General features: G+C 37.7%; 1 protein-coding gene across 1 annotated transcript in view; it reads left to right on the plus strand.

Annotated features, from left to right (window-relative positions):
* The window catches only part of LOC107666375 (uncharacterized protein KIAA1109-like), a 57,731-nt gene that overhangs the window by 10,143 nt on the left and 29,234 nt on the right, over window positions 1-18,354 (plus strand). Inside the window, exons 22-45 of the mRNA XM_016457633.1 lie at window positions 195-475; window positions 2,158-2,402; window positions 2,479-2,674; window positions 3,169-3,949; window positions 4,585-4,655; window positions 4,741-4,914; window positions 5,189-5,309; window positions 5,391-5,537; window positions 5,628-5,749; window positions 5,890-6,074; window positions 6,326-6,547; window positions 6,630-6,841; window positions 6,951-7,102; window positions 9,609-9,759; window positions 9,879-10,031; window positions 11,760-12,000; window positions 12,098-12,243; window positions 12,328-12,553; window positions 13,856-14,020; window positions 14,184-14,362; window positions 14,476-14,651; window positions 15,433-16,148; window positions 16,741-16,986; window positions 17,077-17,170. Coding sequence (XP_016313119.1) covers window positions 195-475; window positions 2,158-2,402; window positions 2,479-2,674; window positions 3,169-3,949; window positions 4,585-4,655; window positions 4,741-4,914; window positions 5,189-5,309; window positions 5,391-5,537; window positions 5,628-5,749; window positions 5,890-6,074; window positions 6,326-6,547; window positions 6,630-6,841; window positions 6,951-7,102; window positions 9,609-9,759; window positions 9,879-10,031; window positions 11,760-12,000; window positions 12,098-12,243; window positions 12,328-12,553; window positions 13,856-14,020; window positions 14,184-14,362; window positions 14,476-14,651; window positions 15,433-16,148; window positions 16,741-16,986; window positions 17,077-17,170 — 5,402 coding nt within the window. The remainder of the gene's footprint in view (window positions 1-194; window positions 476-2,157; window positions 2,403-2,478; window positions 2,675-3,168; window positions 3,950-4,584; window positions 4,656-4,740; window positions 4,915-5,188; window positions 5,310-5,390; window positions 5,538-5,627; window positions 5,750-5,889; window positions 6,075-6,325; window positions 6,548-6,629; window positions 6,842-6,950; window positions 7,103-9,608; window positions 9,760-9,878; window positions 10,032-11,759; window positions 12,001-12,097; window positions 12,244-12,327; window positions 12,554-13,855; window positions 14,021-14,183; window positions 14,363-14,475; window positions 14,652-15,432; window positions 16,149-16,740; window positions 16,987-17,076; window positions 17,171-18,354) is intronic.

Consider the following 18,354-nt stretch of genomic DNA (forward strand, 5'->3'; position numbering starts at 1 on the left):
GATAGAGCATGCAACACTAAAGACTAATTTAGCTTCACATCACAGGAATAAATTGCATTTTAAAATATATTCAAATAGAAATATTCAGTTTTTGCTGTATTTTTGATCAAATAAATGCACTTCTTTCAAAAACATTAAATAATCTGAATTATTCCAAACTTTTGACCAGTAGTGTATGTATGTTTGCCCATCAGACCGGTGCCTTGCGGTTGGCCACATGTAATTTGCATACAGCTGCTGTCGGCGAAGGCATCAGTGCCGTTCTGCAAGACGTAGTGATTGCTCAGTTCATCGAGCAACAGGAAGTTGCACGGCTTGGCCTGCCTCCACCCTTCCTTCGGCGTTCTCGTTGGCTTGAAGCCGGTTCGGTGACCTTTAACCTCATCACGGCTGATGTGGCATTGGCCGCTGACCATCCAGCCAAATATGAGGTCCAGAGGCAGTTCCTGGAGCTTCATGACATGAAAACAAAAAGGTCCATGTGTATCCTTTATGATTTAATTTTTTGTATTGCTTAAAGGGTTCGTTCACCCAAAAATTCTGTCATTAATTACTCACCCTCATGTCGTTCTAAACCCGTAAGACCTCCGTTCATCTTCGGAACACAAATTAAGATATTTTTGATGAATTCTGAGCGCTCTCTGATCATCCCATAGATAACAATGTAATTACCACGATCAAGGTCCAGAAACAAGGTCCAACTGACACAGAATAGCATACGCTGTTTACGTTCAGTGGATACTCTCCAAAATGGCACCAGGGTGACGCGGAGGAGACTAATTGTTGAATAAAGTCGTTCTTTTTGTTTTCTTTGTGTACAAAAAGTAATCTCGTAGCTTTGTAAAATTACGGTTGAACCCCTGATGTCACGTGGATTATTTTACCGATCTCCTTGCTACGTTTCTGGACCTTGATCGTGGTAATTACATTGTTGTCTATGGAGGGTCAGAGAGCTCTCAGAATTCATCAAAAATATCTTAATTTGTGTTCCGAAGATGAATGGCGGTCTTGCGGGTTTAAAACGACATGAGGGTGAGGAATTAAAGGGTTAGTTCACCCAAAAATGAAAATGAGCCTGTGTTTTACTCACCCTCAAAGCATCCTAGGTGTATCTGACTTTCTTCTTTCAGACGAATCATATCGGAGTTATATTAAAAATTGTCCTGGCTATTCAAAGCGTTATTATTGCAGTGGGCGGGTGTTTCTGTTCAACAGTCCAAAACACGTCAAATAAAGAGCCAGAAGATGTGAAATAAAGTGCGCGCATCCGTAATAAAACGTCCCTCACACAGCTCTGGGGGGTGAAATAAAGGCCTCCTGTAGCGAATCCATGCATTTTTGTAAGATAAATATCCATATTTCAAATGTAATAAACACTTTTTTCTCACTTCCGCTGACTGTGGTACGCGGAAGACGTTCAGGCGGATGATGTAGGACGTAGGCGCAGCGCGCGCGCCTCTGAGAAATGCAGGAGCAAAGGAAACAAAGTTTCCTTACTTTAGCAAAGGAAAACCTCCTCTTGGCTTATATCGAAATCCTCTGACATTTTTCTTTACAAATCCTCGTTTTGTGCTTCTAATTCGTGAACGGCGTTTTGTGTTGTTTTGTCTACGCGTTCGTCACTAATCACGCTACACCGACGTCTTACGTCATCTGCCTGCTTGGCTTCCACGTACGACAGTCAGCGGAAGTGAGAAAAAAATGTTTATTACATTTGAAATATGGATATTTATCTTACAAAAACTCATGGATTCGTCGAGCCGTGTGAGGGACGTTTTATTATTGATGCGCGCACTTTATTTCACGTCTTCTGAACTCTTGACAACCAACACCCGCTTACCCCCACTGAAAGGCTTAGAGGGGCCAGGACAATTTTTTATATAACTCTAATCGGATTCGTCTGAAAGAAGAAAGTCTCATACACCTAGGATGCTTTGAGGGTGAGTAAAACACAGTCTAATTTTCATTTTTGGGTGAACTATCCCTTTAATGTGCAGGCAAACATATGTCAATGTCAATTTTATATCTATAGCACAACTAAACACAACAGCATTTGACCAGTGTGCTTTACACCAATGCAAGAGAAAGTAAAAAATATTAATATATAAATAAGAAAACCATAAAAAGAAAACCAATCATATTTCCTGTGTGATTTAGACTTTGGTTCCTTTGGCCTGAGGAGAAATACAAGCGAAGCCGTAATCGCTGTGGTTGTCTTGGTGGATGTCGTTTTTTTGGCGGCTCAGTTGGTGGCCTGGACTTCTTCCGCTTGGAGGAAATTACACCCCCTTCAAGCTCCGCCTTCTCTAGCATCAGTGCAGAGAGTGACATGTCCTACGGCCAATCATTATTACATCCAGGAGAATGGATCGTCACTAAGGAAACTCCTAAACTCTCAGACGGTAAGTTTTGTTTGTGGCTATTATGATGCTGATTGGTTATCAAGAGAACTGTACTTATTGATTGGTTTAATTGAAGCTAAAGGTGTTGCTATGCGGCGAGAAACGTGTTCCCCTGCTCCGATGGTGGACTTGGAGAGACGTGGCCAGCACCTCAGTCTGCACGTACCTCTGCGCTCTCACAGCTCTGCCTCTTCCTCTGAGGAAAACTCTTCCTCCAGTGCTGCCTTGCCTCTGTTAGCTGGAGAACGAGAGAGTCCCTCCCCCTCAACAGAGTGAGTCAGACACATGTGCTCCTGTATCATATAGAACAATTCCAGTCCCATAACCAATTTATATCTCAATTGTGAGTTTATTTCTTGCAATTGGACATTTTTATATCTCACAATTTCACTTTTATTTCTTATTTTAAACTTCTCACAATGGTCGGCGCCGACATACAGCGCCGTTGAGCTACGGCAAAAAAAGGCCTTAATCTCACAATTTTTTACTATATGGCAGAAATGGGCTTCTATAAGCCAACCTGTCATTTGAACAATCAATCATTAAATACACTATTGTTTAAAAATTTGTGGTCGGTAATATATATATATATATTTAAAAAAAAGGTTTTTGAAAGAAGTCTCTTAAGCTCACCAAGGCTGTCCCAGTAGTTTTTTTTTTTTTTTTTAATGAAACCGGTTCTGAATTAAAGCAGGTTCTTGACCCCACTCTACACTTTCTTTTACTCTAGTGTTTGAATGTGTATTTTACTGTGTGTGTTTTACAGGTTAATGAATGTAACCACTGAGGGTCCACCCTTGCGCTCTCCACTCCGCTCTCCTCTCAAGCGCCAGTCATCTGTCCAATCAGCTCGCCTCGGCAGCACCAAGAGCCTATCGGCTGCCGTCTTCGTAGAGAAAGCCACGCCTCCTACTGGTGTGCAGTTTAGCAGTGAGGTTTCCCGTAGCGACGAGAATGTTCTGGACTCGCCAAGGCAGAGAAGAAGCTATGGGTCATTTCCTTTCACTCCATCAGCTGATTCTAGCACATTCCATCAGTACCGCTCAGTTGACTCCTCCATGTCTGTGGCTGACAGTGAAGCCTACTTTAGCGCTAACGAGGAGTTTGAGCCAATCAGTAGCGATGAAGGTCCAGGTACCTATCCAGGGAGGAAACGCAGACGGAGACAACAGGGTCAGCCTCACACAGAACACAGTCGTACTTCTATATACCACAGTGTGGAAGGACCTCTGTCAATCGCTGAGACCCGCCCACCTCCGCTGCCTAGCCACACTTCTCAAGCCTCATTTGTCTCTGCACTTGGATTGGAGGAAGAGGGCTCTATTGAAACGGAGAAGGTGGAGCCTGGCCTCCTGACAACACAGCCACATTTAATGGCTTTATACCAAAATTACCTTGCACATTATCATGTTTCAAACTGGGCTGTTAAGCAGCCAACCAATAAGAGAACATCTAAGTCATCGCTGCATCGTCCGCTTGACCTTGACACACCTACAAGTGAGGAGAGCTCCGCCTCCTTTGACCAGTTGTCCATCCCGTCTTTTAAGGTTTATATTTGATTTTTTTTCTTTATTGTTATATATTATTTATGCAGTTGTGAATCCGAGCTAGATGAATCTTATAAAGAAATGTCCAGGTCATATTTCAGCAACAATATCAAGGAAAAAATAATTATGATTTGTATAAATAAAATTAAGTCTATTTATAAATATACAGTAAATATTATTATAAATATAAATATAAATGTTTTTCCTGACTATTAAGGAACCCATCCCAAAGTAATAGTAATTTATGAATGTAAATGAAAATGAGTGAACTATATATTAAACATATTGTGTAAATATAAAAATTATTTTTATGAAGCATCAAGCACTCTCCTTAAATTAATATAAATATAATAAATTGTTATCTTTCATATTATTAATGATTACAAATAATATTAATATAACACTGTTCATTTATAGATGTATGGACATATATAATAAAATGTACAGTTTGAGGATAAATTTGTATTTTTACATTACATTAAGCTACTGAGGGTTTGCTTAATTGTTATGAGATTTTTCTCTATGTAGAGAGTAACTTTGGGTAAAATATGACCTGGACATGTTGTGTTAGTGTAAGAATGTTGCTTGTTCATTCATTATTTGTTGTTGATAATTGTATTTGTGCTCTTTTACAGATGGTGAAGGGTGGTTTGTCTGCCACCTCGCTATTGGACAGAGGAGTTCAGCTCATGGGCGATATAAACAGGTAAAACGAGAAATCATAACAAATCAACAGTGGTTGTTTCAGTATCATGAAGCATGCATTTTGATGTGTATTTGTGTATCTGCAGCACACCTTACACACCACTTGACAAGCAGGCAGTGGACAACACGGATGAGGACACAGTGACAGAGGACTGGACTGTTGATCAACCTCTTGCCCAGACGAGAACCACAGCCATTGTAGAGGTCAAAGGGGCAGTCAATGTGGTTCTGACTCCTTTAGTAGCTGAAGCACTAGACCGGTCAGACATCACAGCAACTCTCACATCACCCACCTTGTGGTGCCATGACAACAAAATTTTGACTTTTAGTCTGTTAGCTTTCAGATCATTTATTTGTTAGTGCACTCCTAAAAATGCACTAAATTAGGCATTTGATCAGAAAAGGAACAATCAAGCCTTTCAATATATCTTCTAACATAGGAAACAGAAAGAAAAATGTTTTCATCAAGAGATTTAATGGGGTCTTTCATAACTGCCACAGTGTTTGTGAAATTCTCTTTGTCTTTTGTTCCAGGTACATTGAGTCGATGGTTCACTTTGCCAGTATTCGCCACCCTGCATCAATCCTGGATGACCTGCATGGGAAAGTGCTTAATGAAGTGTATCAGATCAGCAAATCCACTGTCTCTGAGTCTGTAAGTAATCGATACAACACACAGAGACGTGACAGCACACTCAGACCTTAATGTGATCATGATGAATGTGGTGTTTTCCAGAGCACAGCGAAGCCAGAGCACAAAATATCTAAAACAGAGGGAACCACCCCTGGGTCTCTGAGCACACCGCATGGACAAACCGATCTGTCAATCAAACCTGACAATGTGAAGATAAAGGGTTTGCAAGCTAATGTGACTGTCCCAAAGGTACCTTTTTATGTGTGTGTGTATATATGAAAGAGAGAAATCTTGTCATGTAAATATGGTGAAAGTAATTGTATGTGCATGTGTCTGCAGGTGAACCTTTGTGTACTTCAGGCGTCTGTAGAAGAAGGTTCACCATCCAATAAGAGTGTCACACATGTCTCTCTAGTGGCCTTGTGTTTTGACCGGATTGCTACTCAGTTGCGCATGAATAGGTAATTGCAAACGTCCAAATAATATAATATAATATAATATAATATAATATAATATAATATAATATAATATAATATATATATATTTTTTTTTGATAATTTTGCCTTTTTTTGTGCCCTGACTGTTAATGTGTGATGTGTAGGGGCATAGTGGAGGACACAGAAAAGCCCTCTGTTATGATGGAGAAGTTTTCATCTGCATCTAAGATGGCACCTCAGTCCAGCGGTTCTCTCCGCTCTAATGCTGGGATTGAGAAGGGCAAGGAGATCGCAGCCAGACTCAACATACACCGCATACACAGCCAACTTCGTGGCCTGGACTCGTCAGGTACACACATACACTCAAATTTATATCCATATGTTTATTTATTATGCGCCTCTTGAGAATACTGGGATTGGAATACTGAAATCTCCTACCACATGGAATTACTGTTTTATTTAGTTAAGTTCAGATGATATTTAATTGAACAAAATATCAATTGGTTTTATTTTTTATCGTATCGTATTGTTTTGTTTTCCTGGAGTGCTATTTGGAATCGTAATTATGTTTGTGCAATATTTGTTTGTTGTTTGTAACAGACCTTGGAGCTTGTGCCATCACTGCCATTCCTTTTGAGAAGTCCAAGGTTCTCTTCAGTTTGGAGGAAGCTGATGACTTTGTTTTAGTGGATGAGACCGAACCCTCTATCTCCACTGAACATGTACCAGGACACACCCCTGACCACACTCGCTCTGGCGCCAGTCCTGAAAAATGGGGTTGGATTATGTTTGAATGTGGGATTGAGAACCTCACTGTCAAAGGTATTATACACGTGTTGAATTTCAGATAGCATTAAACATTTGTATTTCAGGAGTGTGAAATGCATGTCTGACTCTTCCTCAGGTGGGCGGCAGTCAGGAGCCGTGCTCTACAGTGCTTTTGGGGTGATGGGCGGGGCCGACAGCGGCGTCCGGGACGGAGTCTCAAAATCAAACGGTTCTAGTGGTTCTCAGACAGGAAGTGGCTACAGCACTGATGTATCTGATGATAACCTGCCCAATGATGCGCAGAGCCCTGCTTCTGAACCCAACAACAATTCAGACTCTGACGAACAGGTTCTCATATGTTGTTGTTCATGTATAGTTAATGGGCGTTTGAGATCTTATAAGTTTTGTTTGGGTCTTTGTTTCTCGTATTATTTTTCACTCATGTTTGTCTGTGCAGGATGAGGGAGTGGAGTCAGATGATCTGAAAAAGGACTTGCCCCTCTTGCCTCCTCCTCCTGACTCCAGCAGTATGAAGCTGACGATAAAGGAGATCTGGTTCAGCTTTGCTGCACCAACCAACATCCGTTCTCACGCTCCAACCATGTCAAGGTACACACATAAATGCAAATCAACTTCATAATCATTTTCATCTTGTTTTTCAGTAAAAAAATAAATAAAACATTATTAACATTAACATTACATTACATAAAATGTTATAAAAAATTATAATGTATATTTTTTTCCAAGAAAGCAGAGTGACCTATGGCAGATAAAATAAATGAATAAACTGAATGATTGTAAATAAAATGTACACAAAATTTATATATTTAGTCATTTAGCAGACGCTTTTATCCAAAGCGACTTACAAATGAGGACAATGGAAGCAATCAGAATCAACAAAAGAGCAATGATAAGCAAGTGCTATGCGCTACACAGCGCTACGCAGCACACGTAGCAAGTTTTCAAGTCAAGTCAAGTCAAGTCAAGTCTGCTTTATTGTCAATTCTTCCACATGTACAGCACATACACACAGAATTGAAATTGCGTTACTCTCAGACCATTGGTGCATACAGATAACACTAACAGTAGAACATAAATACAGATATACAGATTAAATATAAAATACAACTATACAAATATACAAATAAGGTAAAAAAAAAAAAGTAAAAAAAAAAAATATATATATATATATATATATATATATATAAGTACACGCCCAGGAATGTTGTCAGGACCCGGAGCTTTGCGTGCATTGATCCTGCTGAGGGATCTCCTCACGCTGTCCGGGGACAGCGTCATCACCTGGTCGCCGGGAGGAGGTGGAGTCTTCTGTGCAGTGGGTTTTTTGTTGTTGTTAATTATATAATAGATAAAAACAAAACGCATAGAATAGAGAAAGCTAGTGTTAGAGGTCTTTTTTATAAAAAACAAGCAGTTAGAAAACAAATAGAGTGCAAGTCTTAAAGGGTAATTTATTTTTAATTAAAACTTTTTTTTTTTATAAAAATAGAATTAGAATAGAGAGTGCTAGAGTTAGAGGGTCAAGTAAAGATGGAAGAGATGTGTTTTTAGCTGATTCTTGAAGATGGCTAAGGACTCAGCTACTCTGATTGAGTTGGGCAGGTCATTCCACCAGGAGGGAACGTTTAATTTAAAAGTCCGTGAAAGTGATTTTGTGCCTCTTTGGGATGGCACAATAAAGCGGCGTTCACTTACAGAACGCAAGTTATAATAAAAATAAAAAAAAGTAATAAAATTACAATAGTTAAATAAAATAATAATAAATAATAAAAGTATAAACACATTAATAAGTTATTTAAAATATATAAAATAACTATATATATATATATATATTAGTGCTGTCAATCATTTAAAAATCATTTTTTTCTGAAATTAATCGCGATTTATCCCACCTAACATTAAAGTTTTTAAATATGCTTTTATATTGCAATAATTTCATATTAAATCTTCAAATTAATGTACAAACAACATAAATACAGTATATTTTTAATATTTGTTTAATGGCATCTTTTTTTATGACTGAAGGCCAGCATCACTGATACCAATACTACTGATGTCTATATATATATATATATATTAGTGCTGTCAATCATTTAAAAATCATTTTTTTCTGAAATTAATCGCGATTTATCCCACCTAACATTAAAGTTTTTAAATATGCTTTTATATTGCAATAATTTCATATTAAATCTTCAAATTAATGTACAAACATAAATACAGTATATTTTTAATATTTGTTTAATGGCATAATTTTTTTATGACTGAAGGCCAGTATCACTGATACCAATACTGATTTCTCTATAAAATTGTTTTTCCCCCTCAACATTACAGTGTAATTGAGAACTATCAATTTTAACATTTATTAGACTTTAAAAAAATTACTTCTGATTTAAGTGAACTTAAAACAATCTTCACATAAACCTATTATAATAAATGTCATATTTACCTGTGCCCTTCAGCAGAAATAACATGTTTATGTGTATATATATATATATATATATATACACACACAGTTGAGGTCAAAAGTTTACATCCCCCTTTCAGAATCTGCAAAATGTTGATTATTTTACCAAAAAATGTATCAAAAAAAAAATTTGAATATCATGAAAAAGTTTTTGTAACTTATTTAAAAAAATGAAACTTTCATATATCCTAGATTCATTACATGTAAAGTAAAACATTTCAAAAGTTTTTTTGTTTTCATTTTGATGATTAGAGCTTACAGCTCATGAAAGTCAAAAATCCAGTATCTCAAAATATTAGAATATTTCAAAAAAACATAAAAAAAAGGATTTGCAAAACAGAAAAGTTCAAGTTCTTTAAAGTATGTTCATTTATGCACTCAATACTTGGTCGTGGCTCCTTTAGCACAAACTCCAGCTATATAGGTATAAGCCTGAATATATTATGTCTGAATATATAGAAGTAAATCTGAATGTATAGTTATAAGTCTGAATGTATGTGTATATATTGTTTTTATATAGTTGTGTTCAGTATACCATTTGGATGCAAAGTCTTTGATTCGGTTCAAAGGGAATCATGGGTCAGTTGTTTATATGGCTAATGAGGTCTGTATTGTCGAATGTGTCTGCAGGCAGCTGAATCTGTTGAGTACTGCGACCCCTGCAGTCGGTGCATGGTTGGTTCCCATTGACCAGCTGAAGACCTCCCTGCAGAAACTAGACATGGAGGCCACATTGCGTGTGTGTGCGGTCATGGGCTGCATAATGACCGAGGCCCTGGAGGTCAGACTTGTTAATACTTATACCATTAGACATCCCTGGACTTGCAGTGTAATACAGCAGAACTGTGGACCAAATTTAACTGGCCTAATATTATGTGTATATGTGCTTTAACCCAACAGAAAAAGAGTATTCACATTCCATTTCGCAGCAAGTATAACCGCGTTACAAAGCGAGCCCGATATCTTCACGAGAACCCGTCCTGTTTACTGTGTAATATTCTACATCGTTACCTGCAGCAGGCTGATTACAGCATCATCGAAGAGGCCACCATGGTAAGTCTGTATGCTTGCAGAGCACATGGATGCACATGTATTAGATTCTCTCATACTTCTCTCATGTTGAATTCTTCATTGGCCACTGTAAAGTCTAAAATTACTTCACCATGTCAGGGCTCCAGACTGTGAATAAAACGGTCACATTTGCAACAAAAAATATTAATTCGCGAGTGACGTTTTTGCTGAGATTGCCACTGGCGACTATATACATTTATGTTATGATTTAAAAATGTAAATGTAATGGCTTTTTCTTACTTTTTTTGCGATCACATCTTTTATGTTGACGTAATAAACTGAGACAATGCGCATCAAAGTTTTAGTGTAAAAACAGTCCTCATCTCTGCTGAACACCAGCGATGATGACACATCTGCTAACAGCAGCTTCAGTTGTGGCAGCATGAGAGAGATCGAAAATGATGGAGACGTGCGAATAAAAGTGCAGAAAAGCAGTGTCTATTTCTTGCACAACTTGAACAAACTACAACAGGTAAAGCTGTCAGCTGTGTGGATATTAGCAATATCGTTAGCAATTCTGGTTTCTTGTTATCAAGATCTTTAGTCTATATGCTGTGTTCTTTTGATGCGGGAACTTCTTTTATTTGTAGCGTGCTTGCCGTCCAATAATCGCAATAAGATTTGTGCTCTATTACATTTTAATAAACAAAGTATTAGCTTTAAAATTCTGCCGAATTCATAACGAAATTCAAACAATAAATACCATTTTGGTGCTCTTTAATGTGACATGAGCGAATGCTTTAGCGCCTCAGTTTAAGCGGCACGTGAACACGCTTGTAACAATACATTTACCTAATGATAACCATTCAATGTCCATAAGCTGATCAGTCAGCTAGAAAAATAACTATAAAGCATTTTGCAAAATGTATGTGTTATATTGCATATTCATATTTTTACTTAACCTGTTGTCTACATGATAAGAAACAATACAAGGAGCTAAAGATAAAATTGAACACCTCCTTTAAAATTGCACGTTACTAATGAAGAAAAACAGACTGGACGTGTGAAAGACATACACTACCAGTCAGAAGTTTTTAAACAGTAAGATTTTTAATGTTTTTTAAAGAAGTCTCTTCTGCTCCGCAATCCTGCATTTATTTGATCCAAAGTGTATGACAGCAATTATAGGATGCATTGAGGAGGAGCCCAAATTACACTCAGTGGCCAGGTGATGCTGACATAGTTATGGTCCATGATATTGGCAGAGATTCTGTGTAATAAACAATTCTTTGTGACTGTACAAAGTTCTCAAGTTGGAAAAGATGTTTACTTCCCACTTTAAGTGAACCTTAGTTCCCAGGACAACCACAAGATGGATTAACATGCTGACAAAGACAAGAAAAGATGAGACCTAAATAAATGACAGTATGACTGAAATGTAAAAAAAAATTAAAAAAAATAAAACATGTTTATTTTATGGCACCTAAAAAAAAAATATTGGTGACTAATTTTGTTTCTTATAGGAGCCAATGGCTCCTTAATTGATTTTTTTTTTTTTTTGTCTGGAGCCCTGCATGTTCCTCTGAGTTGTATTAGCAATGGCATCCTGGACTCTTCTTGGGCAGGATAAAATGAACAATGTATTACAATAAATGTGTGTGGTAACTGCAGTTTAATCGGAATAAACATTTATTTTGCATATTATTTTTAACAATCTGTCATTAATTATCCTTACTAATCTTGTACTACTTATTCATCTTTATATTTCAGAATGATGGACTGCCTGCTCTGGTCACCCTGAGGAAAGGTTTGGTGGCGCTTGCTCGTCAGTGGATGAAGTTCATCGTTGTCACACAGGGCTTTAAGGCAGTTGGTTTGCCACGACCCAATCAGCTTCCTAAGCCCAAAGAGCAGGACCCCATTGAGCCTGATCAGACACAGGGGCCAGACTGTGGCGCTGCCTTGCAGAGTGACACCAGTGCTGATGGAGCCGAGTTTGAGTTTGATGCAGGTAGTTGTCTTGTATACCTTTTACTTAACACATAGAGCAGATTTAATGTGATTTTTGGGATGTTTATCTGTTTTGTGTTGTTCTTGCACCTTTTTAGGTACTGTAAGTGAACATACAATGCTGTTAGAAGGAGTATGTAGTCGTCCTGCTCCTACCGGTAACTCTGGCCCTGTGACTGGAGTCGAGATCATGAGAAAACTGTCCAAATCTCACACACACAGCGAGTCTGCCCTTAGGATCAAGGTTTGTGTGGGTCTGTTTTGTTAGCACTGAAAGTGTATAGTAAATCTGGAAGCTGAATGCTTTTTTTAAAAAATTTTTTTTAAGGGTTCCCACCCTTACCAGTCCCTGAGCTACACGAGTGGAGATACTGCAGCTGATTCTCCCGCTCATGTCAGTCGGACAGGGCTGCAGTCCAATCACAGCCCTCGGAAAGAGTCGTTGCTCAGCTACTTAACAGGAAGCATCCACAGTCTGCACAACCTCCTTGAAGCCACACCCCATCGAGCAAACGAACAAACCACAGCCAAGAGCAGCTCCCTGACACGTACTGGTATGATTTTCTTCATTCAGAGTTTATTGCTTTTGCAATCTAATATTAGACAGATGAAAATGTGAATCAGAAAGACAAATGCGTTTTCTTGATATAGGGTTTTCCTATGAGAGCAGGTTACTAACCCTATTGTGTTTGATTTTTCTTCTTTTTTAGTATTATTTTTCTGCACAGAAAACGTCAGAACCCATTAAAGTGCCGAGGCACCATACTGGGTTGGATGGTCCCAAATCCCATCCAATGCTCAGGGCAGCAAGTAGATATGTCACACTAGATGGCGCAATAAAAAAAAAAAAAAACCTTTGATGTTTTTTGCTAGTAACTTCAAATCCATGTAGTTTGTAAAGGAAGTCATTTTTCGCTGGGTCTTTCAGTTCTCCAGATGGTAGCATGTGACTTATAAAACAGGGATGTACTGAAATTAAAATTCTGGCTGATACCAGTATGTTGATATTAAAATTCTATACAGTTTTATCAAATAAATGAAAAATAAAACACTGCAAACCAATATTCAATTGATTTAATTCCTACGAGTAAATTTAGGCATCACAACATTTTAATGTACTTGAAAAACATATCAATTTTGAGATTTACTATTTTTAAGATTACATTTAAACAGTTAATAAATTATTAATTTTATTAAAGATAAACTTTAGTTGATTGTTAGATTAAGGCAAAGGTCATCTAAATGGTAAAATAGGGAAAATGAGCATGCAGAATTAAATATCCAGTATCTGATATCAATGAATAATAAAAAAATCTCTAATATCAGAGTATTATTTTAGTATTATTTGATGATGTATTAATATTTTAAATGAGCGTTCATTGTTATATTTTCACTTTCTTTTCATTTTAGTTTTAGAAATGTTATGTGCTTTTGTCATTTTTATAGTTTTTAAAACTTAAAATTATTTTATTTCAGATAGTTGCTGAAATTTCAAAGTTTTTTTTTAAATGTAAGTGTTTATTTTTGAGTTTATATCTAATATGTATGTTTTAATTCAGCTTTGATTCTTTTAACAAAAACAGTTTTTAATACTTTGTTTTAATTAACAATAATAGCACTATCACCCAATAACCAATATAATACCGATATATAGTGCATCCCTAAAACAATTACAAAGACTTACACTGTAGGCGGTACCAGAAAAATATCTATTGACAGAATATGTCAAAAACTTGAGCAATGTGCTAACATCCCCTCAGAACAGAGCATCATAGTGAATTCTGCGCAGAAAGCATAACACTCATTTTCTTCAAGTAAAAATCTAGATAATGTTAAATGTTTGTTGTTTTTGGTAGGCAATAATGTTGGTGCAGACGTGTTAACGGAACATCCTCTTCTATCGGAGCCATTTTCCGTCAGCTTATACAACTGGATGTCAAATGCTGTTGGCAACCGCACAGGCGGCAACGTCCAGGGCTCGCCTCTCAACCGCTCTCAGCACAACAGCCTGCAGACCGGAGGTGAGTGATTAGTGTATTGACAGAGAAATGTGAGTAGTCTGTTGACTGTGTGTAAACATGTAGCTGTATCTGTCCATGTGGCTGTGATTAGAGACTTAACTGTGTACAGGGATTAGAGTGTGTTCATTTGCACTGAAAATCTTCATTAACTCTTTGTGTTTAGGAGTCCTCCCCACCATTCCTTCTGCATCAGATTTTAACACTGTACTGTCCAGTGATCAGAATACACTGGACACACACTCTCAGCACACACACTCCCAGCACAGCACAAGTCAGGATGACCTGCTTGATCAAGATGAGACAAATCTCTGTCCGGCAGCTGTGCAGCTAGCCGACGCTCAGGTGCGTGCGCCAGGAATACTTAATATTTTGTAATCATTTATTTATGACCATGCATATTTTATTGCCTTCTCTCTTTTTGTTTGCGTGTGTGTGTCATGGGATTGTCTGTACAGGTTGTTTTTAAGCCTTTGTTGAGTCACATTGGTATCCAGCCCCAGGATGCTCCTCCACTTAGTTACAAGATGTATTTTGGGGAGCACCTGTCCTTCAGCGGCGCTCTTGAGTGTTTGAGAGCTGACATTGTCGACTCTGACACCAGCAAAGACAGGAAGAACAAACGAGCACACAGGTAACACAGATTTCCCAAGGTAGCTTTTGTTCATCTGTCTAGAGATATTCCATAAAGCATTCTTATTTTTTTTATTTATTTAATGATTGATTGATTTTTTCCCTGTTTCAATTTCATTTTATGGGTATGGGTACTCTGAAGTGCCCAATAATTAAATGACTACAGTGCTGTTATTGTTAACTAAAACTATTAAGCTTAAAATAAAATATGGAATAAAATAAAACTTAGAACATTTGTTGCCTGGCAACTAGCTAAAATAAGTTTACTAAAATATAATTAAAGTATAAAAAACAAAAACCAATGCAAAATGACAAAAATAAATACCAAAACTAAAACTTGACTAAATTTAAAATGAAAACTAAAAAACAATAAAGGTTAAATCTAAATATTAATAAATACCAAATTAAATTACTAAACTGTTAAATTCAAATCATAATAAATAAATGTAATTAGTATTAAAATTATTTTTTACAAAAACTACAAAACCAAAAAGTTCTTTCTTGATTTCAAGTTGACCCTATTAACTCACATGGGTACAAATATCAAGAGAAAGCGAGACAAGGGCTTGGTTCATATATATATATATATATATATGTGTGTGTGTGTGTGTGTGTGTGTGTGTGTGTGTGTGTGTGTGTGTATATATATAGACTAGCAATTAACACACAGTGCAGACTAAAACCTTTCCCACCCTGAACTTGGCCTAATATATTTATTGAGTACTCAAGCAGTCAACATGTTGCATATCCCTGATTTTATAATGGTGTGTTCTTGTGTTCAGGCAGGGCATGGTGAACCTTCCCCCGCTCGGTTTCAAGCCTGCCCTGATGATTGAGACGTTCAGTCTGAACGCAGTCGTACTGGAGAAGTGCATGTCAACCCCTCCCTCTGCCAGCGCACTGTCCTTCCACGAGCTGAGCCGGAGACCCCAGGCCAGTGTGCACTGCCATTTTACCCTTGCTTGCCAAGCGATTCGCCAGCACGTGGATATGGCCCTGGTCCGCCTCATTCACCAGTTCAGCACGATGATCGACGACATCAAAGCCACACAGACTGACATCAAGCTCAACCGCTACACTGCCGGCTCCTCTTCCCCAACGCCCACCAAGGCGCGGCCGTATCGGGAATTTCGCTCTTCTGATTTCAGCCGTAGTTCCCGTGGGAGCCTGAATGGAGCTGCTCGACTGGGCACTCAGAAGGTCAAACGGACCGTGGTCGGGCCGGGCCTAGACACGCTGACCAGGAATCGAGAGCCTCGTGGAAGGGGGACACTGGGACGTTCAGAGCGAAGGACGTCAAAAGTATCTCGGAAGGGTTCGCGGGATGTGGCGGACCACATGACCATTCAGATGGATGACTCGGACTCCATCACAGTGTCAGAACAGAGCGAGCCGTCGGCTGAGTGCTGGCAGAACATGTACAAACTTCTTAATTTCTACTCGCTCATATCAGACCCCACAGGCATCCTGGAGAAGAACCAAGATAATGCCCTCTCAGGTAGGACTTGCTCTGCATTTTTCTGTTAATTTGAATTCTTTTGATTCACTTTAAGTGAAATAATTTGAAAATATAATAAGAATTTTATAAGAAAGTTTTTAGACCCAAGATTTTTTTTACATTGCAACATTAGTGGAATAGTGAAAATTAGTGGCGATTAATTAATGTGTCCAGATATTATTCTTTTGATTTTAATTTTACATTATTCTCAAGAATCATTTTTAATAGATTTTCAGTACTGCAATAGGGTAATGAGCATCATTCTTGTTGTATACCGTGTTTGTTATTAAAAAGAGTTTAAAATATTATTAATAAACGTATATCACTACAACAAAGTCAATACAACAGGTTATTGCACCATGATGTATACTATAAATACTTTACAGTTTAAATATGTCATTATTGTATTACACATTATGGTAATGAAATTCTATTTTATTGTGTTGTGTTAATGAGACTTGGAGAAAGGAAACTCTCTGAAACTCTGAAAATGTCAAATTGCAAAAAAATCTTATTTTCGCTTTTGGATGGTACAAAATTAGTCTAATAATCACTGCTTTTGACCTAATTTGCCTATTCACTTGCTCTTCAGAGGGTGGACGGAGCCCTGTGGATCCTCCATGTCGATTGGAATTTGAATCTGAAGGCGAGACGCCGCCCAGTCGACTGGGTCGTAGGCGGAGCTTGGTAAGCTCTGAGCCCCAGCATGTGACGCTGATCGTGTTCGGCGTTGGCATGGTGAACCGCACACATCTGGAAGCAGACATTGGAGGACTGACCATGGAGGCAGAGCTTAAGAAAATACATGGCAGTTTTACTCTAAAGGAGAAAATGAAGGGTAAATCAAACAGCATTTTTAAATAAATGTAACATTTTAAAATATCCTATATACTTACCTTATCCTACAATTTCTGTTCTGTTGATGCAGATATTCTCCATCAGAAGATGACTGAGACCTGTGCCTCGGCCCATATCGGATGTGTGAACATTGTGCTTCTGGAAGGAATCACACCAGATATACAGTCAGTAATTCATTTAACACTAGGCCTAAGACCCACTGAGTGCTCTACCACTTATCAGCATCCCCTTTCATATAAATCTGTTTACCTTGAAATGTCTAATTTCTCTTTTTTAAATATGCCCAATCTCAGTTTCACGTGCAAAACACTGTAAACCATTGGTAGGTTGACTTCCTGAAGAGTGTAGACACTTTGTCTCTGCGGTGCTTTAATATTTTGCTCTGTTTATTTGATCAGTCTGACATATCAACTTAACGGACTAAACAATAACATGAACCACAATGCAAAAACATCCATACACTACTGTTCTAAAGTTTGCAATCAGTAAGATTTTTTAAAAATGTTTTTGAAAGAAGTCTCTTATGCCCACCGATGCTGTGAAAACTGTGAAATATTATTACAATTCAAAATAATATAAAATTTTAATATATTATAAAATGTAATTTATTCCTGTTATTCCACATGATTATTATGTTATTCCTTCAGAAATCATTCTATTATGCTGATTTGGGGATTAACAAGCATTTCTTATTATCACTGCCACATTCCTATTAATCATGCATTTATTTGAAATAGAAATATTTGGAAACATTATAAATGTCTGTACTGCCACTTTTGATCAAATTAATGCATACTTGCCGAATAAAATTATTAATTTCTTTTAAAAATCTCACTTCACAGTTCTGACGCCAAATTTTTGAACACATTTTTGAAAAGATACTGTATTTAATGACCAGCATGTGACCGATACTTCACTGTGTTTTTAGAAACCGCATGGTAGCAAGCTAAAAACTACACAAACTAGAGTGACCATATGTGCCATTTTTACGGGACACATCCTGGCCAGGATTTCTATATTGCCTAAAATATCCAGGACTTGGCTGTTTGCGCTGCACAGACCTATTGTTGTATGACATCTGTGAGATCTATAGAGAACATGCGGCTCCTTGTGCTTTCGAATCGCTCTTGCAGTACTTTGATGTCATACAACGATCAGTCTGAACGAAAGAACGAACACATCTAATTTGTACATGTATCTGTATCGCTTTGACCGTTCTCTGTAGATCCCACCTTCTCACATGCCACGATTGGTCGATTATATACAATGCCAGCAAGTTATTGGTCAAACTACTTTTCAGTCATTACATTCAGCAGGTATGAGAACAGGAAAACAAAGTTAAATATAG

The sequence above is a fragment of the Sinocyclocheilus anshuiensis genome, unplaced genomic scaffold, assembly GCF_001515605.1.
Source record: "Sinocyclocheilus anshuiensis isolate Anshui unplaced genomic scaffold, SAMN03320099.WGS_v1.1 scaffold63, whole genome shotgun sequence".
Taxonomy (NCBI): domain Eukaryota; kingdom Metazoa; phylum Chordata; class Actinopteri; order Cypriniformes; family Cyprinidae; genus Sinocyclocheilus; species Sinocyclocheilus anshuiensis.